This window comes from Macaca nemestrina, chromosome 18 (assembly GCF_043159975.1).
Source record: "Macaca nemestrina isolate mMacNem1 chromosome 18, mMacNem.hap1, whole genome shotgun sequence".
In the NCBI taxonomy this organism is placed as follows: domain Eukaryota; kingdom Metazoa; phylum Chordata; class Mammalia; order Primates; family Cercopithecidae; genus Macaca; species Macaca nemestrina.
The window spans coordinates 20,323,731-20,351,355 of record NC_092142.1 but is presented as its reverse complement, the minus strand read 5'-3'; the positions used below and the strand labels follow the sequence as shown (position 1 = coordinate 20,351,355).

Genomic DNA, 27,625 nt, shown 5'->3' with positions numbered 1-27,625 from the left:
CTGCCTTTTGAGACTGCTCATTATCTGCAGGTTATCCTGGGCCTGTTCTCATGGAGACAGCAGGGTGTATAAGACCTCTTGAGACGTAGTCACAGACTGACACATGGTCATTTCCACCACATTCTATGGGCCAAAGCAAGTCACAAAGCCAGCCAGATTTTGATGGTTGGGGTAGTGAAACTTAGGTTGACAAGAATGGCATGCCAGGCTGGGGGAAGAAATGTAGTTATAATTAAGCATTAATCAGGCTGCACTTTGGCCCACTTTCTTGTGGCTGAAAGTCACATAGCACTAGATATTGACTGTTTGCATTCCCATTATTCCTGCAGATAGGATCCCTGACATTAGGGACATGAGACTATTTAAGAATTGATTTACACCTCTGTTGTTCCTATAGACAGGTTCTCTGATATTAGAATCATAAGGCTTTTTGCTTAAGGATCACTTAAGATGTTTTTCAGACCCCAAATTCCAGCAATTTTTTTTTTTTTGAGACAGAATTTCGCTCTTGTTGCCCGGGCTGGAGTGCAATAGTGCAATCTTGGCTGACTGCAACCTCCACCTCCTGGGTTCAACAAATTCTCCTGCCTGAGTCTCCCAAGTAGCTGGGATTACAGGCGCCCACCACCATGCCCAGATAATTTTTGTATTTTTAGTAGAGACAGGGTTTCACCATGTTGGCCAGACTGATCTCGAACTCCTGACCTCAGGTGATCCACCCACCTCAGCCTCCCAAAGTGTTGAGATTACAGGCGTGAGCCACTGCGCCTGGCCTGTGTTTTTCTTTTTTTCTTTTTTAAAATTGAGACAGAGTCTTGTTCTGTCACCCAGGCTGGAGTGCAGTGGCATGATCTCGGCTCACCGCAACCTTCACCACCCGGGTTCAAGCAATTCTCCTGCCTCAGCCTCTCCAGTAGCTGGGATTACAGGTGCCCACCACCATGCCCAGATAATTTTTGTATTTTTAGTAGAGACGGGGTCTCACCATGTTGGCCAAGCTGGTCACGAACTCCTGACCTCAAATGATCTATCTGCTTTGGCCTCCAAAAGTGCTAGGATTACAGGTGTGAGCCACCATGTTCTGCCTTCCAGCAACCATTTGGAGGACCCCTCACCACCCCTGCCCAGAGGAATGGGATCACCATGAAAATAGTTTATCTCCCTGTCCCATGACTTCACCCCCACACTCCACCAATCAATTATCTCCATACTTTGGCCCATCCAAAACCCTAGCCCCAAACTCCTTAGGGAGATGGATTTGAGGTTTCCTCCCATCTCTTTATTCAGTGAACCTATGATTAAACCTCTTTCTCCGCTGCAACCAGTGTCTCGGCGTATTGACTTGCCGTGGGCACTGGGCAACTAACTTATTATGGTTACAGTGGTGTTGGTATCATAGGCTGACTGTAGAGGCACATTACAAATGGTAGGAGCACAGAGAGGGGCACAAGATTGGGACTTTTACACTCGATCTACTGCATGCCCCTATTCTGTCAACTCAAAGCAATATGCTACATTGCTGAGAGTAACCATTGCCCTAGCTACTTAGCCATAGGGTCATTTGTCTTAACATCCGTATGAAAATGAGTTTTTATTAACATTATATGTAAATGAGTTTTTATTTAGAACTTTTCGGCCGAGCGCAGTGGCTCACGCCTGTAATCCCAGCACTTTGGGAGACCAAGGCAGGTGGATCATGTGAGGTCGGGAGTTTGAGACCCGCCTGGCCAACATGGTGAAACCCCAGTCTCTACTAAAAATACAAAGCATTAACTGGGCATGATGGCACATGCCTGTAATCCCAGCTACTCGGGAGGCTGAGACCAGAGAATCTCTTGAACCTGGGAGGTGGAGCTTGCAGTGAGCCAAGATCACGCCATTGCCCTCCAGCCTGGGTGACAGAGTGAGACTCCGTCTCAAAAAAAAAAAAAAAAAAAAAAGGACTTCTGGGCCTTGTGTCTTCCATATACTGATGCCGCCCTACCTTTATATTTATAGATCGATAAAGCTTTCATCCTAGTTCTTTCTGAATTTATTACTGTCAGAAGGCTCATTCAACTTGGATCTGTCTGAAGAACCTAGGGGGAAAACAACATTAACATTGTATATTAGATTGGTAAAGGAACTACCATATGATGTTGAAGAACATACTCATTGACATAGTCTATTTTATTTTTCCAAGTTAAATTCATATTTGATATTTGAAAGCTATTTTGAGCTGTATTAGCATAACCGGGAGAAGTTTTTATATTATTTATCTTATACTGCTAAAATTCTAATTAATGTCATCTTGTACTTTTAGAAGACAAGTGAACTGCAAGAGAAGCACAGAGTTTTAAAACACCCCCGCATGCACAGACACACACACACAGCGAGAGAGAGAAAATCAAAATCAATTAGAAAGGGCAGAGAGAGGCATCAGGAGACCTGGTTTCTCACTGGAGCTCTGTCTGCTACTAACTTGGTAAATGACCTAGAGCAAGCCACTAAACCTCTTTAGGTATTAAACCTCTTAATATCTTCATTTTACCATAGTGAGTTGGACTTTGTTTCAAAGCCTCAAGCTCCGGATCCGTTCAACACTTTACCTTTATACTGTTGAGTTTTCATCCTTGAGCCTTAGACTCTGTAGCTTAGGTAGCTCACTCAGAAATCAGTCAAAATTATTATTTAAAATTTTTTGTTGTTGTTGTCCAGGCATGGTGGCTCACACCTGTAATCCCAGCACTTTGGGAGGCCAAGGAGGATCACCTGAGGTCAAGAGTTCAAGACCAGCCTGGCCGACATGATGAAACCCCATCTCTACTAAAAATACAAAAATTAGCCAGGTGTGGTGGCATATACCTATAGCCCCAGCTACTGGGGAGGCTGGGTCACAAGAATAGCTTGAACCTGGGAAGCAGAGGTTGCAGTGAGCAGAGATCATGCCATTAGACTCCAGCATGGGCGACAGAGTGAGACTCTGTCTCAAAAAACTAAAACTAACTAACTAAATAAAATTTTAAGAGACAGGGCCCTGCCATGCTGTCCAAGGTGGTTTTGAATTCCTGGCCTCAAGTTATCTTCTAGCCTCAGTCTCCCAAAGTGCTGGGATTATAGGCATGAGCCACCATGCCCAGTCTATAATTATTTAATTGGTTATTTTATCACTAAAACAATTCAATGAAAACAGAGGTGATGAATAAAGTTGTCGGAGTCTCACCAACGCATCTTAATGTAGACATTTCTCATTGTCTGAACTAGTACCCTGGGTTCTTTGTCCTACCTCCTAGAAAATTAAGGAACATGGACACAAAGGTGGGTTGGAACGAAAGTTTAATAAGTGAAAGAGGCTGGGTGCAGTGGCTCACACCTGTAATCCCAGCACTTTGAGAGGCTGAGGCGGGTGGATCACCTGACGTGAGGAGTTTGAGACCAGTCTGGCCAACATGGGGAAACGCCATCTCTACTAAAAAATCAAAATTAGCCAAGTGTAGTGGGGCATGCCTGTAATCCCAGTTACTTGGGAGGCTAAGGCAGGAGAATGAATCCAGGAGGCGGAGTTTGCAGTGACCCGAGATCACACCATTGCACTCGAGCCTGGGCAACAAGAGTGAAACTTCGTCTCAAAAAAGAATAATAATAAGTGAAAAAAAAAATTATCTGCAGCAGAGAGAGGAGTCCAAGTGGATTGCTGGGTTACGGCTGAATTCAAAAGCTTTTTTAAGAAACTCCTCTCTCATCTCTAGCAGTTTGAATAACTTCTCATCAGTAGAGCTGTCTGTGCAACTCCCAGTATCTTACAGCAGCTGTGGGCATGTATCTAGGCAAGCACAAAGCCTGGGTCTCTTGTTTTGATAGCTGTGGGTTTGTTTTAGGCAAGCCCCCCTCCTCCCTGTGTAAATTTCCACCATGGATATGCCTGAAAAGGGGAGGAAACTTTTTTCCTAGGAGCTCGCTAATTAGACAAAGTTGCTTATCTGTGTGCAGGTGCAGCCTGTTTTTCCCAAATGATTTTTCCTTTTCTCCTCCCTCAAAGTCAGAAAGGCAGGAGTTCCTTATTCTTTTAAGGGCTGAAGGAGGAAAACTCCCACCTTTTCACTCTGAAGGTTCACAGAAAATAAACTGACCAAAGGCAGATGAATAGGAGAAAAATTCATACCAAATTATTAATGTGCAGGGGAAGGTGGGAATCATACAGTGATTGTTCCTAAGCTCTCAATGGGGCACAGATGCATATATACCGTTTTTTGTTTGTTTGTTTTTGAGATGGAGTCTTGCTCTGTCGCCCAGGCTGGAGTGCAGTGGTGCAATCTTGGCTCACTGCAGCCTCTGCCTGCCGGGTTCAAGTGATTCTCCTGCCTCAGACTCCTGCGTAGCTAGGATTACAGGCACACACCACTATGCCTGGCTAATTTTTATATTTTTAGTAGAGACGGGGTTTCGCCATGTTGGCCAGGCTCGTCTCGAACTCCTGACCTCAGGTGATCCACCCGCCTCAGCTTCCCTAAGTGCTGGGATTACAGGCGTGAGCCACCACACCTGGTTTTTCATAGGGGATGGAGGAGATGGGGACTGTAGACAATTCTCTTGAGGGGCAGTAATGATTATTAGGGAGAATGAATGGACCAGGGAGAGAGAAATTAGCTTATACATAATTATCTTTGGAATTTGAATGAGCTTCAGAGGCTGACATCATCTTGTGGAAAAGTATGTCTATGTGTGGTTGCATTACTTAGTCTTCTTTCCAGCTATAGATAATGAGATTTCAGGGAGGGGATAGAAGGCAACAGTGTTTCTTCTGTTAAGAAGCTGCCTTGGCTGGGCCCAGTGGCTCACGCCTGTAATCTCAACACTTTGGGATGCCGAGGTGGGTAGATCATTTGAGGTCAGGAGTTTGAGACCAACCTGGCCATCACGGTGAAACCCTGTCTCTACTAAAAATACAAAGAAAAAGCAAAAGCAAAAACAAAAAGCCCACAATTAGCCAGGCTTAGGAGAATCACTTGAACCTGGGTGAGGGAGGTTGCAGTGAGCCCAGATCATGCCATTGCACTCCAGCCTGGGCAACAAGAGCAAAGCCCTATCCAAAAAAAAAAAAAAAAAAAAGCTTTCTAGGTCAACTAAAGAAATTCCAGAGAGAGTTCCTTCCTGTACTTTGTGGGTGGAAAGGGAACAAGGCAAGGATAGAGAGACCTTGATTCTGAGGCTTATTTCTAAAGCCTTTTGATTTTCCAAAGCACTCGGCATGCCCAGGCACCATATTCTGGGGAAATGTTTTCTGTGCTCCAACCCTCGCATCTTCTTAATCCTTTTCCCGGGGATGATATTCAATGTATTTAAAACCCATACAGCAAAAGCATGAACAAATCAGAATAGACAATGGTTGCAAATGCCCAGCACAGCCACGTGGACTCCCCGGACGCTGGCAACCCTCTCCTTTCCTGGATGACGCTGTCAACTCTCTGGGACAACTTTCTTGACTTGTAATCCAAATACATATGTATAGACCCACATGCAGACACATAAAGTATAAATATGCACATAGGTTTGAGAAAGAAAATAAACTTTGTATCTGAAGAATGCAAAGCCCCTTTAAATTATCAGGCCCAGAGAGGCATTGAAACGTGACAACTATCATACCTTACTTCCTCCTAGGGCTCAGTAATTATCTCTTGGAGCTACTTGATATATGGGCTCTACACTGACACCAAGGAGCCATAAAATTAACCTAACTACGCCATACACTGGACACCATAACTCATACCATACGCTAGACGCCATTATTCGTACCCTATAGTTCAACAATGTATAGCCAATCACTAATCAGTGTTCTTTTTTTTTTTTGAGATGGGGTCTTGCTATGCTGCCCAGACTGGTCTTAAAAGTCCTGGGCTCAAGCTATCCTCCCACCTCAGCGTACTGAGTCGCTGTGACTACAGGTGTGAGCCACTGTACCCAGCTAATCAGTGTTATTTCTATAAATCAATGAGTCAAGAAACACCATATCAGCCACTAATCCCAGCACTTTGGGAGGCCGAGGCAGGCAGATTACGAGGTCAGGAGACCATCCTGGCTAACATGGTGAAACCCCGTCTCTACTAAAAATACAAAAAATTAGCCGGGCGTAGTGGCGAGCACCTGTAGTCCCACCTACTTGGGAGGCTGAGGCAGGACAATGGCGTGAACTCAGGAGGCAGAGCTTGCAGTGAGCCAAGATTGCACCACTGCACTCCAGCCCGGGCAACAGAGCAAGACTCCATCTCAAAAACAAAACAAAACAAAAAACAAAGAACCCACTTGTAACTTGTAAGGGGAGAACTCACCAAGGCAAGGGAAGTGTTTCCCGGGCAGCTGTCCACACTTTGGCTCAAGTAAACTCTTTAAAATTATATTATCTTCTTCCTTTAGGTCGACAGGTTTTTCGTTTTCCTATTAAAGCAAAACATGAAAGCATAGTAGATATATAGCCCTGAAATTCAAGTTTTATTGCAGGTATCTTTCACATCAGTATTCATAGATCTGAATGAGCCTATAGAATCATTTGCAGTAGCTGAAGAGTATTCCATAGTTTATCCAATCATCTCTAAATGGTGATATTTAGATTGTCTTTCAAAAATATTTTTATAATTGTTGCGGAAAACAAGGACAGCAGATTCAGAATTTAAGAGTTATAAACTGTCATTTATAAGAACTGCACTTCAGAAAGAAGGCATCTGCCCAGATGAGGCAACAAAACTAGTCTTTCTTTTATGCATGAGACTCCCTTCAAGAAATGCCTGGTGGTTAGCAGGAGAGAAATGGTTTCATGATACTTACATAGAGCCCAGGGCAGAGAAGAGGAGAGGGAACACCTTATAATAATAAATTAGCAAATTTTAAAAGGTTCATTAAAAAGAGTGTGGAAAGCATATATTTGAATGAGGTCTGCTGTTTATTTAGTGTCTTTTTTTTTTTTTTGAGACAGAGTTTCACTCTTGTTGCCCAGGCTGGACGCCATTACTCGCACCCTATAGTTCAACAATGTATAGCCAATCACTAATCAGTGTTTTTTTGTTTTTGTTTTTGTTTTTTTGAGATGGGGTCTTGCTATGCTGCCCAGACTGGTCTTAAAAGTCCTGAGCTCAAGCTATCCTCCCACCTCAGCCTCCTGAGTCGCCATGACTACAGGTGTGAGCCACTGTACCCAGCTAATCAGTGTTATTTCTATAAATCAATGAGTCAAGAAACACTGTATCAGCCACTAATCCCAGCACTTTGGGAGGCTTAGGCGGGCAGATCACGAGGTCAGGAGACCAACCTGGCTAACATGGCGAAATCCCATCTCTACTAAAAATACAAAAATTAGCCAGGCGTGGTGGCGGGCACCTGTAGTCCCAGCTACTCTGGAGGCTGAGGCAGGAGAATGGCGTGAGCACAATCTTGACTCACTGCAGCCTCCGCCTCCTGGGTTCAAGCGATTCTCCTACCTCAGCCTCCCGAGTAGCTGGATTTACAGGTGTGTGCCGCCATGCCCAGCTAATATTTGTATTTTGGGTAGAGACAGGGTATCACCATGTTGGCAAGGCTGGTCTCAAACTCCTGACCTCAGGTGATCTGCCTGCCTTGACCTCCCAAAGTGCTGGGATTACAGGTGTGAGCCACCGCACTGGGCCTATTTAGTGCAATTTTTTAAAATTTAATTCAAAGTTCCCGGATACATGTACAGGACGTGCAGGTTTGTTACATAGGTAAATGTGTGCCATGGTGGTTTACTGCACCCATCAACCCATCACCTAAGTATTGAGCCCCGCATGCATTAGCTATTTATTTTGATGCTCTCCATCCCCCGGCCCCCCAACCCCTGCCACCAGGACCCAGTGTGTGTTGTTCCCCTCCCTGTGTCCTCATTGTTCAGCTCTCACTTATAAGTGAGAATAGAATATTAAGAATCATTTTTGTAAAGACTTCAGTTTTTCCTACCTCCTGATAGAACACACTGTTTTACGGAGCAGCTATTTCTTCCTGTGTTCAAAGTCAGCTGCTGAACACACTGTAGCTTCCTGCTTTTTCCAGAGCAGAACCCTAGACATTGATGCTCATGGGCCCGGAGCCATTTGTTCGGTGGCTGTCCCTAGCACACCACAGGTCTGGGTTAGGTGAGACAAACAAAATTAATCTCTGGTGCACATACCAGTTTCACCAGCCCACAGTGGGCTTTCTCACCGCATCTCCTGCTTGGGGTCTCTGTGCTGCCCCTTAACCTTTTAGAAACCCATAATTTGGGGGCTCTGACCAAAGTCGCCCTTTCCAAGACAAAAACTTCCCACTCTGGAGAAAAGTCGCCATCTTGAGGGGAGCGCGTAGCAGGGTGGAGAGGGAGGTGGGGTCTGAGGGAGGCTGAATAAGCACATTAACCCATCACTTCTCTGACCACCTTCTCAACAGGGCTCTGAGTCTCACATCTATGCTTTTCCCTCTAATGTCTTCTCCTCATAGTCTTAACCGTTGCGGTAATGAATTACATTTGTAGAAATGGTGCCACTTTTCAGAAAATATGCATAGAAAGAGAAACTATTGCTATCATGCTTTGGCTGTAAAATGAAATCATTTTACCATCTCTATCCCCAAAAACTCGTCTGTATTTTGCTCCCTCTTCCCAATTCCACTGGGATGTAATCTACCAATTCCTGTAAAGAGGTTAACCACTGGCCACCACAGATTTTCTCGCCTCCCTCCCTCCCTCCAGGTATTTTCCAGGTTTTCCTGATTATAAGAATCACCTGTGGTGCTCGTTAAGCAAATATTTCCCAGGCACGTCCTCTGGAGAGTCCAATTCAGTAGCCTTTGGGTGGGACTCAGGAATCTGTGACATTAATGAGAGCTCCATGTGATCCTTTTGATCAAGGAGTCGGGGAAACATTTTAATCTACAGTGTTATTTCAGATGCCTCGGGTTACTCCTCAAAGGCAACACATGAATCAATACTGTTTAGGTTGATGCAGAAATAATTGTTTTTTGCCATTAAAAGTAGTGGCAAAGGGCCAGGCGCAGTGGTTCATGCCTGTAATCCCAGCACTTTGGGAGGCTGAGGCAGGTGGATCACTTGAAGCCAGGAGTTCGAGACCAACCTGGCCAACATGGTGGAACCCTGTCTCTACTAAAAACACGAAAACTATCTGGGCGTGGTGGTGGGCGCCTGCTACTGGGAAGGCTGAGGCAGGAAAATCGCTTGAACCCGGGAGGCGGAGGCTGCAGTGAGCCGTGATCGCGCCACTGCACTCCAGCCTGAGTGACAGAGCGAGACTCCATCTCAAATAAATAAATAAATAAAAGTAGTGGCAAAAACCACAATCACTTTTGCACCAACCTAGTAATTGCAAATGTCACCCATCACTTGTATAGAGTCTAGGCATTATATTCACCTATTTTAGAACATGGGCTGCAGACATCTAGTTATCTCAAAGAGCAATGAGAGATGTTGAAAAAAATACATTGATCAGGCCTCAGGAAATCTGAGTTCTCCACCTGGCCCCTGACACTGTTGGGGCAAGTTTCCTTGCCTCAGTTTCCCCACTGGGAAACTTACAAGTGCTTTACAACAACAAAACATTCTTATTAGATCACTACTCCCTTTTACCCAGAAGTTTTACTTTGAGGAATTTATCTTGAGGGTTAACCAAGGAAATGTATCAGAATGCTCATGATGTTATTGCTTATAATGATGAAAAATTGCAAGCTACCTTAATGCTCATAATTACAGAAGTTATATAAACACAGATTTATCTCAACATTGAATACTAGGCCACCCTAAAATGGTAACAGAGAGCTTTATGTTTAATAGGTTATAAAGTGACAGTGGCAGATTACAAAACAGTATTTAAACTTTCCTCCCAGTTTTTTAAAAAATTGTATGTGGTGTTTGTAGAAACATGTCTGTAAAGTTACCCACCTAAATATTAGCAGTGGCACTATTATGAGTGACTTCTGCCTTTTCTCTGTATCCTTCTGTAATTGTATTTTTTTGCTGTAAGCTTAAGCTTTTACACTTGGGGTCAATAAGGGTTCATTCATTTTTTTAAAGATATTTCATGTGCATTATCAGGGTAACTTCTGCAGTAGCCAGGAGACTAGATGTTACTTAAAAGGTTTTAGTTTAGGTGCAATGACTCATGGCTGTAATCCCAGCACTTTAGGAGGCCGAGGTGGGCAGATCACCTAATTCAGGAGTTCGAGACCAGCCTGACCAACATGGTGAAACCCTGTCTCTACTAAAAATACAAAAATTAGCCAGGTGTGGTGGCGCGCACCTGTAATCCCAGCTACTCAGGAGGCTGAGGCAGGAGAATTGCTTGAACCCAGGAGGCGGAGGCTGCAGTGAGCCAAGATTCCACCAATGCACTCCAGCCTGGGTGACAGAGTGAAACTGTATCTCAAAAAAATGTTTAGTGATGTGAACAAGACTTGTTTTCTTCTCAACAAAGCCCATGATTCTCTTTCACTCTACATTGCAGTTGTAAATAATTTGCCCAAAAGATCCTAATTTCCCCCGAAGTTATAGGGAAAACACCAATTTACTCACCTGCAGCTGATTTCCGCGAACTCTGATTTCATGCCTGGCCCACAGGGGCAGCTGGCAGAATACCCGGCACAATCTGTCAGGAATCAGAGAGGCCACTTCCTTCCCCAATCCTTCCCTTTCAGCTGGGAGAATGGGAGAAGAGTCAGGTGCCCACAATGGGGAGAGCTTGTTGATGCGACTGGATTCCTGCTATAAAAACACAGAGCAGCCCACCCTCTACCCGGTTGATCTGGTAGTGCCTTTTGCTATGGCGTGCGGGCAGAGAGGAGGCTCTTGGAGACCCTCGGGCTGGTTCAATGCAGGCTGGAGGTGAGTAATTCTGGAAGTGGAGGGAGCGGCTATGATAGCTTTGTTTGTTGAAGTCCATTCTTCTTGACTATCTCCCTGTCTTTTTTTTCCAGCACTTACAGGTCGATTTCTCTCTTCTTTGCCCTTGTGACTTCAGTGAACTCCATAGATGTTTTTCAGTTGGTAAATCCTGCTTTTCCAGGTATGCCTCTTGGGTGAGGGAAGTCTTCTTAGCAGAGAAAAACAGGTTGCAGCTGGAAGGCCTAGCCGGCCAAGAGACACAGGCCTGGCTCAGACAACCTCCATTCACCCCCTTCATTACCTTGGTCAGGTTACCGGATCTTTCCTCTGCGAACCTGTAGACTTACTATACCTGCTAAATGAAAACTCACAACACCTGCACTGCCTTCCAATCCCTCACTGCCTCAAGCTTTATGGTATCCCCAGAACAGCAAATCACCACAACTAACTTCAAACACAAACTCACGCTTAAGGAAAACATCGACATAACAGGCAAAACTAGAGCTGCTCACTTGACATTCACCTGAGCTGCAGAGTAGCAGATGATCTTAAAAACAAAAAAAAGCAGCCAGGCGCCGTGGCTCATGCCTGTAATCCCAGAACTTTGGGAAGCCAAGGCAGGCGGATCACCTGAGTTCAGGAGTTTGAGACCAGCCTGGCCAATGTGGTGAAACCCCGTCTCTACAAAAAATACAAAAACTAGCTGGGTGTGGTGGTAGGAACATATAATCCCAGCTACTCGGAAGGCTGAGGCAGGAGAATCACTTGAACCTGGGAGGCTGAGGTTGCGGTGAGCCGAGATCGTGCCACTGCACTCCAGCCTGGGCAACAGAGAGACTCTATCTCCCCCCCAAAAAAAAAAACAAAAAAAAAAACAAAAAAAAAAACAAAAAAAAACAAAAAAAAAAAACAAAAAAAAACAAAAAAAAAAAGGTGTCCTCAGACTTACCCAGGCCTTCGTTTAACGTCCGTTTGCAAAATCTGTTGACAAAGCTTTTGTCAGTATTCCAGACCTGCCTCCATCCGCTCCACTGTCGAGGTGTTGACCTGGCTTCTACAGACCTGCTTGTCAACCCTAACCTGGGCTTCTTCCTGGAATACTTCAAAAGCGCTGGGTGCCTGATATTTTCCTTACAGTTCTTGGTATATTGTATCGTTGTTATCTTGCTCACTTGTTTGTGAGCTCTCCCAGGGTAGGGGACGATTCTTGCCTCCCTCATCTGGAATCCTTCCCATCCAAGAGAAGTCTATACATTTTTGTGGGAGTTGCATCATTTATGACTCAAAGCCCCCAGATGCTTCCTTTGCTCCCTAGGCACTGTCATTTGTGATGAAAGGGGAATAACAGTGGAGTTCCCAAGCAGTCCTGGCACCAAGAAATGGCATGCATCTGTGGTGGGTAAGTAACGTGTGTTAGCTCATCATAGTCCTGATTAGCAGACAGCCTTTGGCTTGGGCCCATCCTGTTGGTCTGGGGAGCAGAGTGCCCAAATTCCTGCAGCAATGGCATCCAACTCCCATGATGCCATGGGGATACCTGATTTGCATGAGGCCACCCAGCACGTAAGACCTATCTTTCTTTGAAAGTGTCTTACGTCAGCATCTCTGGGAAGCTTCTGGCTGCAAGTCATACCATCTCAGAGCTCAAGTCCTATCACCGAGTTGGGGTGGAAGTGAAGGGACTGAAGTGCCTTAGAAATGGACTGGTGGTCTTAACTCTGTAGCTTTGGACTGTCACTAAAATGTACTCAGCCATCCTGTCTAATCCTGCTCTGGTCTTGGCAGATCCCCTTGGTCTCGACGTGCCGAACTGCACTTACATCCTGAACCCAGAAAAGTTCACCCTGAGGGTTACCTATGAAAACTGTACCAGGAGAGTGGTAAGTCCATTGCTTTGAGCAGTTCTTGGGGAAGTACGTAGTAACCTAAGAGTTACTGGTAGTAAACTTGGCTAAGAACTTACTCTTTGGAGTAAAGCAGTGGCTCTCAACCAAGGGGGTGGTGTCTCATGTGTGGTTCTTCTTTTCTATTATAATCTGTCCAGGCCGGGTGTGGTGGCTCACACCTGTTATCTCTGCACTTTGGGAGGCTAAGGTGGGTGGATCACCTGAGGTCAGAAGTTTCACACCAGCCTGGCCAACATGGTGAAACCCCATCTCTACTAAAAATACAAAAAATTAGCTGGGTGTGGTGGCACACACCTGTAATCCTAGCTACTTGGGAGGCTGAGACAGGAGAAGCACTTAAACCCAGGGGGTGGAGGCGGAGGTAGCAGTGAGCTGAGATTGCTCCATTGCGCTCCAGCCTTGGCAACAAGAGCAAAACTGTAGGGGGGTAGTGGCGGAGAATCTGTCCAGGGGACACTTGGCAACATCTAGAAATATCTTTGGTTATCACAACTGGGGGTAGAACAGCTGCTACTGGCATCTAATGGATACAAGCCAAGGATGCTGGCAGACAAAAAAACATTACCCAAGTCTCCTCCCCATAACACAGAATTACCAGGCCTGAGATGTCAGTGTTGAGGATGAGAAACCCTGGCATTCAAGTACTTGAGCCCTTGAGCCCTGGCTCTACCACCAATTAGGTGTTATTTCCAGCAAGTTAGTCCTTTCAAGCCTGTTTGCCTACTAGAAGATGACAGTAATGGTGCCTGCTCCATGGGGTAATAAAGACTAATGATGGTCTACAGATTAAGACCTGGTGCAGCACCTGGATACAACATATGATGAAACATGAGCTATTTTGATCTGTAAACCCCCATGTGAGATGGAAGGCTATTTTGGTGCCAGCAAATAGAAATCTGACATATAGAAACAGGTGTTAAAAGGCAAACAGCAGCCAAGCAGTAAGGTTTTTTCTATTGCCAAGCAACAGTATTGCCCAATAAGGAATATTAGGAGCAATAAAAGCAACCTGTCTAAGCAGAAGCTAGCAAGTTGCAATTTGGAAAGTTTGGATTTAATTGACTAGTTGGACATAGGCCTGGGGTGAGTTCTGGGAATCTGCATGTCTAACTGTCTACACCATCTGATTATGATGCAGGTGGTCTGCAGTATAAGCTTTGTGCAGATACATTCTTAGACCCTACTCTGTAAACAGGCTTGAACTGTAAGTCATCTGGTCCCCAGAGCCCTCTATGATCAACCAATGAAGTAATCATATGTCCTTCATGAAAAAAATCTCATAATTTCCTTCTACAACAGACCTTCTCAACATTAGAGGGCTTAGAGTTGCATTCCCTTAGACCAAGGGTCTGCAAATCATAACCTGTGGACTGCCAAATGCAGTCCATGGCCTCTTTGTGAGGCAGGCTTGCTCTGTAGCCCAGGCTGGAAAGCAGTGGCTGCAATCATGGCTCACTACCGCCTAGAACTGCTGAGCTCAAGGGATTCTCCCATCTCAGCCTCCCGACTAGCTGGGGCTACAGGCATGCAGCACTATGCCTATCTAATCTTTTCTTGTCGAGATGGGGATTTCACCATGTTGTCCAGACTGGACTCAAACTTCTGGCCTCAAGGGTTCTTCCCACCTCAGCCTCCCAAAGCACTGGGATTATAGGCATGAGCCACTCTGCCACTGTGCCTAGTTCATGTCTTTTTTTTCTTTTTTTTTGTCTTCAAACTAAGAATGGGTTTTATCTTAATCTTCTTGAGACAGGGTCTTGCTGTTGTCCAGGCTGGAATGCAGTGGTGCAATCTCAGCTCACTGCAACCCCCACCTCCCGGGCTCAAGCAATCCCCTATCTCTCAGTACCACCTCAGCCTCCCCAGTAGCTGGGACAACAGGCATGTACCACCACACCCAGCTAACTTTCGTGGTTTTTTTTTTTTTTTTTTTTTTTTTTGGTAGAGACGGGGTCTCACCATGTTGCACAGGCTGGTCTTGAACTCCTGAGCTCAGGCAATCCGTCTGCCTCAGTCTCCCAAAGTGATTGGGTTATAGGCAATGAGCCACTATGCCCAGCTGGCTCTTAGCTTTTTAAAGTTCTTTTAAGGAAACATGCTATGGATTTCATGTGGCTCACATGAGTCTAAAACAGTTGCTAATGCATAACAGAAAAAGGTTGGCTGACACCTACTTTTAGACTGAGTTCCCTAAAGTCAGGGGTAATAGCAAGGGTGGCTCTACCCAGCACAATGGCAGCTACTTAGGTACTTAACAAGTATTCAGATAACCTTGGTAGAAGCCCCAAACCAACCCCATTCAGCCAGGACCATGGTACTGAGACATAGGGCAGACACAAGAGAAATAGAAACTGAACTCCATTTCCTGATGCTAAAACTGGCCTATTGGCGTGAGTCTTCACTAACAGATTGCAATGGGCTAGCTAGTCTCCTGGTACAGGAATGAGGTACCTTCCAGCACTTGTGTTATTTGTAACTTTAAGGGTTTTGCCACTCAGACGGGTCAGATGGTATTCTAGAATCCCATGGAGGTACAGCACTTAGTGTTCCCACTATGCTATTTCTACACAGCATGGTGGATACCAGATGACCATCAGAGTCATGAATGACAGTGCTGCTCTAAGACATGGAGCTGTCAAGTATCAGTTCTTCTGTCCAGCTATGCAAGTAGAAGAGACCCAGGGGCTTTCAGCATCTACAATCTGCAAGAAGGATTTCATGTCTGTGAGTGAAATGGGCTGACTGCTTGGGGTATATGGCTACTGTAGGGGGAATATGATGATCTAACCAGGGCTGGGCTTAGAAATCAGACCAGGATTTAATCCTGTACTTGCTAACTTTCTGTGTGATGATGGTTTAACTTTAACCACCCTGAGGCTTTGTTTTCAAGTCCAAAGTGATGGGACAATAATGCTCACCTCAGGGTGGCTCTAAGAATTGACTGAGAGTGTATACATGGTACTTGGCATATCATGCATGGCAATAAGGTTTTACTGGTAGTTGCACTCACATTAATCATCTGACAAATGGAATACATGCCATATTCTAGGCCCTACCCTAGATGCTAAGATACAATAAGTGAACAAATGGCCCAATCACATCTTCATAGATTTGGAGTCTAACATGGCTAATGTCAACCATGGACAACTAAAAAAAAAACACTGATATAAAAGCAACTCCATAACAATGATAGAATTGCATGGCTTTACATAGTACCTAATTTATATGGACATAGGTCAAACGGGTGAATGTTTAAGAACATTGTCCCGGTCAGGTGCAGTGGCTCACGCCTGTAATCCCAGCACTTTGGGAGGCTGAGGCAGGTGGATCACCTGATATTAGGAGTTGGAGACCAGCCCGACCAACATGGTGAAACCCCATCTCTACAAAATATAAAAAATTAGCCAGGTGTGGTAGTACTTGCCTGTAATCCCAGCTACTTGGAAGGCTGAGGCAGGAGAATCGCTTGAACCCAGGAGACGGAGGTTGCAGTGAGCTGAGATTTCACCATTGTACTCCAGCCTGGGTGATGAGTGAAACTCCAACTTGCAGGGGGAAAAGGTGTCCCAACTTACAACTAGAAAGGAGCTTAGATCTTCCAGCTGCCTCTTGGGATCAGAAGTTCAACGAAGTATCATGACATCTAAGGGCACAGTCAGGGTTCATGTGCTTATTCTGCATCCCACAAGCAGGCCTTTTGGTTTGATAACCACACAGCAATTTCTCTAGCAGGTGACATGAATTCAGAAACATGTACCTCCAAATCAGAGTCTTACATCACAATTCTCTTCTTCCAGTTTTCCTTGCCACGGGTCTTCTCTGGCTTGGCTGATGACAATAAGGTATGAAAGCAAATTTTAAAAATCAGACTTTAATAACCTTTAATTCTATGTTAAAGGTGATATTACCTTCAACCTGATAAATCATTAGGCTACCAGAGACTTGGTTAAGGGAGCGCCAGCCCTCTAAACAAAGCTTTTTGACTTCAGGTGACCAAACTTAAGATGGGATGGAGCATTGAGGTTGGTGATGGTGCAAGAGTCAAGACTCTAACCCTGCCAGAGGCCATGAAGGAAGGCTTCAGTCTCTTGATTGACAACCACAGGATGATCTTCCACGTGCCATTCAATGCCACTGGAGTGACTCACTATGTGGTAGGTGTGGAAGTCTTTCTTTGTGCCACCAAAGCACAGGCCATTATTCCTAAATCCAAGCATAATCTCAACCATGTCTTCACATTAACTTATAATACAACCCATATAAGCATTTTAATGCCTATTAAGTGCCAAACACTTCCCTGGGTATTCACGACTATAATCCCAGCACTTTCGAAGGCTGAAGTGGGCAGATCGCTTGAGGTCAGGAATTCAAGACCAGCCTGGCCAACATAATGAAACCCTGTCTCTACTAAAAACACAAAAACTTAGCTGGGTGAGGTGGTGCGTGCCGATAATCCCAGCTACTCAGGAGGCTGAGGTGGAAGAATCGCTTGAACCCAGGAGAGGTAGAGGTTGCAGTGAGCAGAGATTGTGCCACTGCACTCCAGCCTGGGCAACAGAGTGAGACCATTTCTCAAAAATAAACAGACATAATCCTTACCTCAATCTAGTCTCTTTCCCCATAGTCTTAAATCTATACTACAACATAGAACAAGCATACGCCTAAAAGCTTTATAGGTTAAGGGGTTCTGTGTGGGTTGTCAGTGTCCTATATTTTATAGCAAGTATTGGTGCTTTCCAGGCTAATAGTCTGAACACTGCACTAAATTAATCTCCTAAAGTACTTAGGACAGGTCCTGACACATAAATGCTCAAATGCCAACCACTTCAAGAATGGTCCTATTTCCCAGTAAGAACACAAATGGATTGAAGCTTGAAAACGTTGTCTGGCTGCTGATACTTTAAAACAGTCATATGGGGTAAGGACAGATCTTATCTGCCTAGAAGTGATTGGCTATAGGTGATCTAGACAACATTCTTCCAGATGTTAGAACAAGGTTAAAATAAGTGTACCTCCAGAACAGTCATTAGACAAATGCTTAAATCCTACTTGTGTCAAAGTAGTGCCCATTACTTGGATATATTCTTGCCGAGAGGATTCTTACTGGTTAGAGATTCAAGTAACCAATGTTATTTCTCCCCCAGCAAGGTAACAGTCATCTCTACATGGTGTCTCTGAAGCTTACATTTATATCTCCTGGACAGAAGGTGATCTTCTCCTCACAAGCTATTTGTGCACCAGGTAAGGTCCCAGATAGCTGCAACCTCAGTGTGGGAGACACTGTCCTAGAAGCTTAATCAAGGCTGGTAATGGGCATTCTGTTGCCATTCCTTCTAGATCCCGTGAACTGCAATGCCACACACATGACTCTCACCATACCAGAGTTTCCTGGGAAGCTTAAGTCTGTGAGCTTTGAAAACCAGAACATTGATGTGAGCCAGCTGCATGACAATGGAATTGATCTAGAAGCAACAAATGGCACAAAATTGCATTTCAGCAAAACTCTGCTCAAAACAAAAGTATGTTCAATCGTCAACCACTGAACTCCACTGGGTCCTTGCTTGAAGTATACTCTTGTGGGTAGTCCTGATATGGCTGATAACTTGCCCGTGAGTTCTAATTGCCAACATAACAGATTCAAATGCCAGAAGGCCTCATTTGATCATCTTGCATAAGTGAAATACCAAGTAACTGATGTTCATTCTCTAAACATAAAACCTCTTTAAGTTCTGCCATGAAAAATCATCTAAGTGTTTCTAAGTCTGAAAACCGTCTAAGGCCCCAACTGAGCAGTAGCAACTACTTGTCAAATACCTAATGATGAATCTGTCCTGGTCAGCGAACAGGACACCTTGATCTAAACAAAAGGGTCCCGTAGTGTCGCTACTGAGGTTAGCCTTCACTAGAACTGCCAGGGATACCGCCAGATGATAACCTTAGGTTGGGAGTACATGTTATACAATACCATTTTATAACATCTGTAGAGTCCTTTTGACTTAGACCTGGCTTGGCAGAGGATTCCACTATTCTTTGGAATTTGATCTGTTAATTCAAACTTTAGTGCCTCGTACAAAGAGTACAGTGCTAGGTACTCCAGGGCATGAGTTTAAAGCAATAAATCTGCCTGGGAATACATCCAGATCTGAGGAAGTGATAGGGTCTCTCTTGTTTTGGCTTAAAGGGAACCCAGATAAGTCTGGAGTGTGTCCTGCAAGTATTCAGTGGACTTCCTTGCTGTTTCCCTGTGACAGTTCCGGGCCCCAACAGGCTGTGGCTGCTAATTGACATTCTTTTCTTATTTCAGTTATCTGAAAAATGCCTACTCCATCAGTTCTACTTAGCTTCACTCAGGCTGACCTTTCTCCTTCAGTCGGAGACAGTATCCATGGTGATCTATCCTGAGTGTGTCTGTGAGTCACCAGTTTCCATAGGTAAAGACCTTTTATTAAAACCATATTCTACCTTTTTTCTCCCTTGGCTCTTCTTATACATGTGGGCAAATGTATAGAAGGTCAGATTCTGATGTATTGCTTATAGACTGAAGAAACTAAAGACTAGTCAGATTAGAAACAGTCTAGCTGCTATGATGGGGTCCTAAGTATGATATTTTTAAGATCCCTTACATAGGTAGATTTTATGGTAACTGCCCCATGGTTAAGTAACCTAGATATTTTGGCTTAGGAGCCTGAACCTGCCATCTAGGTAAGAATGTTCAAACTTCTAGTTAGAATTAAAAGTTTAAGTCCCGCCTGATCCCGAAATTCCTACAAATTCTTAAAGAAATACAGAGTGAATATCTCTTGTTTAGCATTGCCTCCACCATGTGCTTCTGTTTAATTTGATCTGCACAAGTCAGATCAAATAGAAAAATCAGTTCCTGCCTCAGTTTCTCCCCGAACTACTCAGGATTTGTGAGTATACAAAGAAAGGATACAATAACATAGGTGCTGTACTTAAAGCCACATTAAGTTTAATTTTAAGTCAACTTCTGCCCTTCATCAGGATTCTCACTGGTCTTATGCTATATAGCACCTCTTCCTATGTCTACTGGTCCCTCTTTTGGATGAAAAGTCTTCATCTCACATAGAACAATCAACTAACTTCAGCTCCCTTTGTAATTAAAGCTGCAGATCAAGGTTCCCTCACAAAGTCTTAAGACAAATTCTGACGCCTCCTAAATTAGAATTTCTCCCTCGTAGTATATCAGGTTGGGAGATGACAGTATCACAGGGCAGACAACCTTATTTTCTCTAAACTTTCACCGCTGTCTAGTTACAGGGGAGCTGTGTACCCAGGATGGGTTTATGGACTTCGAGGTCTACAGCTACCAAACACAACCAGCTCTTGACCTGGATACTCTGAGGGTGGGAAACTCATCCTGCCAGCCTGTCTTCAAGGCTCAGTCTCAGGGGCTGGTACGGTTCCACATACCCCTGAATGGATGTGGAACGAGATATAAGGTTAGTACTGGCGGATGGCACGAGGTTAAGACTCATCTTTGATATAACTGGCTGCTAACCCACTATCTCTGACCTTTAAGTTTGAAGACGATAAAGTCATCTATGAAAATGAAATACATGCTCTCTGGACGGATCTTCCTCCAAGCAAAATATCTAGAGACAGTGAGTTCAGGTGAGATAAAATTGCTATTTGACTCTTAAGCTCTAGTTTAAACTCAAGCAATTTTTTAACCTGAAGTTCTCTGTACCTACCCTCCCTCCAAACTCTTACAGAATGACAGTGAAGTGTTCTTACAGCAGGAATGACATGCTACTAAACATCAACGTTGAAAGCCTTACTCCTCCAGTGGCCTCGGTGAAGTTGGGTCCATTTACCTTGATCCTGCAAAGCTACCCAGGTAAGAGATTGTGGTCTGTGAAATTGCTTAAATAATTTCAAACTTCCCCCTAAAATGAACATCCTGATACTGCCAGACTAATGGAGCGGTGGTGACCTATGTACACGTGTTGCAGCCATTAACTACTTGAATACTATTCAATTTCAGACAATTCCTACCAACAACCTTATGGGGAAAACGAGTACCCTCTAGTGAGATTCCTCCGTCAACCAATTTACATGGAAGTGAGAGTCATAAACAGGGATGACCCCAACATCAAGCTGGTCTTAGATGACTGCTGGGCGACGTCCACCATGGATCCAGACTCTTTCCCCCAGTGGAACATTGTTGTGGATGGGTAGGTACTCCCTGTACCATCAGTTTGCCCAGCTAATCCATCAGAACTTGCCAGTAATGGGAATAAACCCTCTTGGGGTTTAGAGGGGCATTCAGCCACGTTAGACCCAGATTTAGTCCTTGTTTTCTAATCAGGACTCAATGCTGCCTTCTGTGTTGTTTTTGTTTTGCGATGAGGTCTCATTCTATCACCCAGGCTGGGGTGCCGCAGCATGATCTTAGCTCACTGTAGCCTCTGCCTCCTGGGTTCAAGCAATTCTCCTACCTCAGCCTCCCGGGTGGCTGAGATTACAGGGGCACACCACCAAGCCTGGCTAATTTTTGCAATCTTAATAGAGACAGGGTTTCACCATGTTGGCCAGGCTGGTCTGGAACTCCTGACCTCAGGTGATCCACCCACCTTGGCCTCCCAAAGTGCTGGGATTACAGGCGTGAACCACCACGCTTGGCCGCATGCTGCCTTCCAATCACCTTTTGAATCTTAAGGAATGAATTCCAAAGCCCCAGAAAGTCTGACTCTACTATGGGTGTTGATCATCTGGAAAGACTGATCTCCAGCCTCCCATCTGTTGAACACCTACCGTATGCCAGGCACAGTGCTATGTATTCCACATCCACTAGTTGTCCTAGTCATTTTATTGCATGAAGAAACCCCAGCTTGCTGCCTAGACAACCAGGCCAAAACAGTACTTACACAGTGGAGCTTGGATTAGAATATCCATCTGACTCTAGAATCTGAGCACTATGATACTCTGAGGTTGTAGCCACACACTTGTACACATAGGTGTTCATCCTCATAGCTCTCCTGCCGTGTCCTGTCCTACAGCTGGATCTTACTCATTCTTACAGAATAGTGTGTACTTGGCTAAAACTACTTTTGCTTTCTTGAAGCTGTGGTAGCTCAGTTGCTAAGCCTTTTTTGTTTTGTTTTGGTTTTTGTTTTTTTGTTTGTTTGTTTTTGTTTTGAGATGAAGTCTCGCTCTTGCATCCCAGTCTGGAGTGCAATGGCATGATTTTGGTTCACTGCAACCTCCGCCTCCCCAGTTCAAGCGATTCCCCGGCCCCAGCCTCCCAAGTAGCTGGGATTACAGGCACCTACCACCACATCCAGCTACTTTTTGTATTTTTAGTAGAGACAGGGTTTTGCCATGTTGGCCAGGCTGGTCTTAGACTCCTGACATCAGATGATTTGCCCACCTCGGCCTCCCAAAGTGCTGAGATTACAGGGGTGAGCCACCGTGCCTGGCCAAGAAACCAGTGTCTTCTGAAATGATATAACTTGTACTTCTCATTTAGTTGGCAAACAGGTACTGCTAAAATTGTTAAAATATAACTAGCCTATACAACTTATGACTTCATAGACATTATAGGTCAGGTAAGAAATGCTGAGTAAAACGAAGATGCTGGTAGAAGGTAAATGTGGCAATAGTCCTGAAGACATTACATATGACTAAATCTGGGCAGACGTTGAATTTCACTCCAAGATGCATGTGACTGACATCCCTCCCTGGTGCATACCTCCTAGCTGTGCATATGAGCTGGACAACTACCAGACCACCTTCCATCCAGTCGGCTCCTCTGTGACCCATCCTGATCACTATCAGAGGTTTGACATGAAGGCTTTTGCCTTTGTATCAGAAGCCCATGTGCTCTCTAGCCTGGTAAGTGATTCAGAAGTCACTAGGGACAGGTTAAGTGTTAGTGCATCGATTCCATTTAACTCTCTTCTGTCACCAGGTCTACTTCCACTGCAGTGCCTTAATCTGCAATCGACTCTCTCCAGACTCCCCTCTGTGTTCTGTGACCTGCCCTGTGTCATCTAGGCACAGGCGAGGTAAAAACTTCAAATTCCTGTTTCTGTGAGTCTAATTCAAAGCAAGTATCAACTTTTCAGAATAGAAGATCTTAAAGACAGGTATAACTCACTCTTCACTTAGTGCCAAGAGCTCTTGTTGGCCCAGTCAAAACTTCTTGGCCCAGTCTAGCTTATTCATGTGACAGGTCTAAGATGAACAGGTTCTTGTCTAGTTCTATAGATGAGTTCTTTAAGAATCAACCTTTTTTTTTTTTTTTTTTTTTTTTTTTTGACAGAGTTTTGCTCTTGTTGCCCAGGCTAGAGTAAGATGGTGTGATCTTGGCTCACTGCAACCTCTGCCTCCCGGGTTCAAGTGAAGTGATTCTCCTGCCTCAGCCTCCCAAGTAGCTGGGATTACAGGCACCCACCACCACACCCAGCTAACATTTATTTTTATTTTTATTTTTATTTTTATTTTTTTGAGATGGAGTCTCGCTGTGTCGCCCAGGCTGGAGTGCAGTGGCCAGATCTCAGCTCACTGCAAGCTCCGCCTCCCAGGTTTATGCCATTCTCCTGCCTCAGCCTCCCGAGTAGCTGGAACTACAGGTGCCTGTCACCATGCCTGGCTAGTTTTTTGTATTTTTAGTAGAGACAGGTTTCACCATGTTGGCCAGGCTGTTCTCAATCTCCTGACCTCAGGTGATCCACCCACCTCAGCCTCCCAAAGTGCTGGGATTATAGGCATGAGCCACCACGCCTGACCCCAAGAATCCATCCCACTTTTACAGGAAAGGGCATAACCTATCCTGCAAAGGCAGGACAAACCACATGGACAAAATATTCCAGAGAGCTTCTACTTCTAAGCATTCCATTGACACACCTCTCGAACCACTATTCCAGAGGCTAAACACAAACTTGATCCCCTGTCTCCAGCCACAGGGGCCACTGAAGCAGAGAAAATGACAGTCAGCCTCCCAGGACCCATTCTCCTGTTGTCAGACGACTCCTCATTCAGAGGTATGGAACTAAAACTTGGAGTACTTCCTGGATTCAAGTTCTTAGCTTTTTATGCCAAGGGGTCAGTGTTTACATATACCATGTACCCATGGTAAGTCTAAATAGAAGAATAAAAGGCTAAGTCTCTTCCCAGAGGTAGGCTTCTATTAAGTCTCCTGTGTACTCTTCTAGAAATCACTTCAACACAAGTAGGATCCTATCTTCTACCTACTGATCTAGAACTTGGTCTCTAACCTGTCTTATCTACCTTATATCTGTACAAAGAACCATATAGGATTCCATGTGGCTCTACCTTAGTCATGATCCTCATTCATGGATATCTATAGGTTTATTTCTAGTGTTGTCCTCAGTCCATAATAGAATCCTTTTTTTTCTTTTTGAGATGAAGTTCCGTTCTTGTCGCCCAGGCTGGAGTGCAATGGTGTGATCTTGGCTCATTGCATCCTCTGCCTCCCGGGTTCAAGTGATTCTCCTGCCTCAGCCTCCCAAGTATCAGGGATTACAGGCACCTGCCACTGTGCCTAGCTACCTTTTTTTTTTTTTTGTATTTTTAATAGAGATGGGGTTTCACCATGTTGGCCATGTTGTCCTTGAACTCCTGACCTCAGGTGATCTGCCCGCCTCAGCCTCCCAAAGTGCTGGGATTACAGGCGTGAGCCACCACACCTGGCCACATACACATTAAAAAATCCTCTTAAGTCTCTAACTACTATACAAGAAATTCAAGGTACATTTCTAGTAGGATTAGGTCAGAGCATGTACATCTTAACATGCTATGGCCAAACTTAAGTCTGTATTAGTTTATATTCCTGTTATCACATATCCTTACCTGAGATAGTCTTAATGAGCAACCTGTGGGATCACACCCTCAGGGGACAGCTAACCACATCGACTAGCATGAAGATGTTGTACTAAACTCTCAGGTTCTTCCCTAGGTGTTGGCTCATCTGATCTAAAAGCAAGTGGGAGCAGTGGGGAGAACAGTAGGAGCGAAACAGGGGAGGAGGTTGGCTCACGAGGTAAGTTTATTCAGTGTTGCACATTTCTGAAATAAGCCTGTTGAAGGCTTAGTTTTACCCCCTTCTCTGGGGAGCCTTATGTAAGGCTTCAACTTACCCTTACTTAAAAATACTGAAGACTCAAATGTCGTCTTCCTTTGTAGATGTTATGGACACCAAAGGGCACAGGACTGCTGGAGATGTTGGTTCCAAAGCTGTGGCTGCTGTGGCTGCCTTGGCAGGTGTGGTGGCAACTCTAGGCTTCATCTGTTACCTGTATAAGAAAAGGACTGTGTCAAATCACTAAATGGGCTTCTAAATAAAGCAGTCAAAATAAGTCTCTTGCCTTCTACATTCTCATTAAGATTAGATGACAAGGGATCATTTCTTTTGTTCCTCAGTGTAGAGGCAGTACCTCAGCAATCCTCTGGGCAGGATTTGTGTATAGATACAAATAGAGAAATTCGTGGTATAATTGTTTCCTGTCATTTGGCCCCTTCTGATTCTCTAACCCTAATACATGAGTTGTCTGACACTCCCAGTCAACAGTAGAGCTGAGCTACAGCCCACCTCTGGGGGTACACTTGAGTCTACAATCTTACATAGCATAAGAAGCCAGCAAGCTACCCACAATTACTGGCAGAAATCCCACCCTCCTTTTTTAAGGGAAGGGAAACCAGACTTTCCTAAGAAAGTAATAAGAACCTACTTCAAGATAATTCCTAACTCAAGTTACACTCAAGCTTACAACTTTCCTGAGCTTAAAAGGACTTAGTTACCTTCCCACTTAAACTAAAGACAAACAATCTTTCTTTGGTAAGGAAAGGAGTACTAAAGTGCCAGAGTCCTAAGACCCAATTATAACATTCCAAGAATCAGACTCCACCATTCAACTGAGCCTAGAGTGAGTTTTCCACTACCTGTATTTGATCTTGACCCTCTCCTGAGTCCTTCTTCCTGAGGGTAGCCAGTCTTATTCTAAGCAATTATGTCATCAACATGACTAGTGTCTGTTTTATATTGCAGCTCTTAGAGACCTTCAAGATATATGGAAACTCACTTGTATTCTAGAAAACTTGAGTCTAAAATTTTTGCCAGGAAATACTTCAAATCTACATATGGCAGGAAGAATAAAAGTGATGAAAGCTTCTAGTGGTTGGATTTAAATGTCAGCTCAGTCATACTCTTGGGTTTCTCAAAATCTAACCTTGAGGTTGAATATTGTGATGCCTATCTAGTCATCTTGTGGTTTTCTATAGGCACGATCTCAGCTCATTGCAACCTCCGCCTCCTGGGTCCAAGCGATTCTCCTGCCTCAGCCTCCTGAGTAGCTGGGATTGCAGGCACCTGCCACCAAGCCTGGCTAATTTTTATATTTTTAGTAGAGATGGTGTTTCACCATGTTGGCCGGGCTGGTCTTGAGCTCCTGACCTCAGGTGATCTGCCTTCCTCGGCCTCCCAAAATGTTGGGATTACAGGCGTGAGACACCGTGCCCGGCACCCATTCTAGAGTTCTGCCACACAGACTTAAAAGGTAGCTTTCTAAATCCTTTGGTGAGGTCTTACAGGTAAGACTCTGATGTGGGGAAAGAACCACACATACCTTATATAGAAGGTCTGGCATTTCTAGAGTAATAGGGTCAAAAGCTCAAATTGTCTCATCAAAACCCTTGTTTGGATCTTGCTTTTAAGGATATAAGACATTCTGCTAATGATAAAGCAAGAAATAGTCTTAGACTCAAAATTGTGTGACTTTATCAAGTTGCATTGTATATCATAACTAAATCTCATATACCATGCTTTCTAATGGCATTTTAAAAAATGGCCACTTAAATGGCTTCCTGACCCTGAATGACACCTACCCCCTGTTCCATGTTTAGGAATTACATCCTAATTCCTAGAGCCTGTGAATATTACTTTTACATGGCAACATGGACTCTGCAGTTGTGACTAAGGGTCTTGACATGCTAAGATCATCCCGGTGGGCCCAATCACAAATGTCTTTATAAAACAGGAAGGTCAGCAAGGCACGGTGGCTCATGCCGGTAATCCCAGCACTGTGGGAGGCTGAGGCATGTGGATCACCTGAGGTCAGGAGTTCAAGACCAGCGTGGCCAACATGGTGAAACACCGTCTCTACTAAAAATACAAAAAATTAGCTGGGCATGGTGGCAGGTGCCTATAATCCCAGATACACAGGAGGCTGAGGCAGGAGAATTGCTTGAACTCAGGAGGTGGAGGTTGCAGTGAGCCGAGATTGCGACATTGCACTCTAGCCTGGGCAAGAAGAGTGAAACTCCATCTCAAAAATAAAAACAAGGGTCAGAATCGGATGTATCAATGGAAGTGGAAATTGGAATGATACAGGGTCACAGAAAACACAGGCAGCCTCCAGTGGGGAAACAAGCAAATATCTTCCCATACAGCCTCTAGAAAGAGTACAGCTCTGCTGTACCACTTTAGACTTCTGACCTCCAGAATTGTGAGATTGTTTTGTGCCATTCAGCTAACTTGTTACAGCAACAATAGGAAATTAAAACACTGAGTCACTACCCACAACTTGAAAAACATGGCTTAAAAATGCACATTTTACAGATGAGCAACTTGAGCCCTAGAGAAGCTTGTCCAGGATGTCATAGCCCCTTGATTACAGAGCTAGAGCCTCTCAGCTGCAAGTCGGTCCACTTGTGTAGAGTCACAAGTCGGGACCAAGGTCCCCTGGGTCTCAAGGCAGCTCACAGCGTGACTTGGTTCTGATGTGTTTGCCAAAAATGCTAAAGCAGAACCTTGAGAGTGAAAAGCCAAGCTGGTGTGGAGCAGCTGCCGGGATGAACACTTGTTGCCATGGTAGCCTGGGAGCAGTTG

The 27,625-nt window shown here is 44.5% G+C and overlaps 1 protein-coding gene and 1 long non-coding RNA gene across 2 annotated transcripts; one reads left to right on the top strand and one right to left on the bottom strand.

Moving 5' to 3' along the window:
* Positions 1 to 1,992: 1,992 nt before the first annotated feature.
* LOC112427294 (uncharacterized) lies at positions 1,993 to 8,099 on the bottom strand. The gene is made up of 3 exons (XR_003018798.2): positions 7,942 to 8,099; positions 6,306 to 6,411; positions 1,993 to 2,078 (listed from the first exon to the last, which is right to left on the bottom strand). It is a non-coding gene; the product is annotated as an uncharacterized lncRNA (long non-coding RNA).
* A 2,480-nt stretch (positions 8,100 to 10,579) lies between these two features.
* Positions 10,580 to 25,098, top strand: LOC105484995 (zona pellucida glycoprotein 2). The gene is made up of 19 exons (XM_011747140.3): positions 10,580 to 10,849; positions 10,942 to 11,030; positions 12,165 to 12,248; positions 12,635 to 12,729; positions 15,328 to 15,480; positions 16,554 to 16,598; positions 16,746 to 16,910; positions 17,901 to 17,997; positions 18,094 to 18,275; positions 19,061 to 19,187; positions 20,029 to 20,216; positions 20,297 to 20,388; positions 20,490 to 20,614; positions 20,762 to 20,951; positions 22,476 to 22,611; positions 22,688 to 22,784; positions 23,679 to 23,762; positions 24,698 to 24,781; positions 24,925 to 25,098. The coding sequence occupies exons 1-19, from the start codon at positions 10,671 to 10,673 to the stop codon at positions 25,065 to 25,067; spliced, it is 2,355 nt and encodes a 784-aa protein (XP_011745442.2). The 5' UTR covers positions 10,580 to 10,670; the 3' UTR covers positions 25,068 to 25,098.
* Positions 25,099 to 27,625: the final 2,527 nt, after the last annotated feature.

Coding starts and splice junctions, on each gene's coding strand:
- LOC105484995 (XM_011747140.3), top strand. CDS start 10,671: ATGGGAGAAGAGTCAGGTGCCCACAATGGGGAGAGCTTGTTGATGCGA. Junction 20,217..20,296: donor GATGTGGAACGAGATATAAG/GTTAGTACTGGC, acceptor CTGACCTTTAAG/TTTGAAGACGATAAAGTCAT. Junction 24,782..24,924: donor GGAGGAGGTTGGCTCACGAG/GTAAGTTTATTC, acceptor CTTCCTTTGTAG/ATGTTATGGACACCAAAGGG.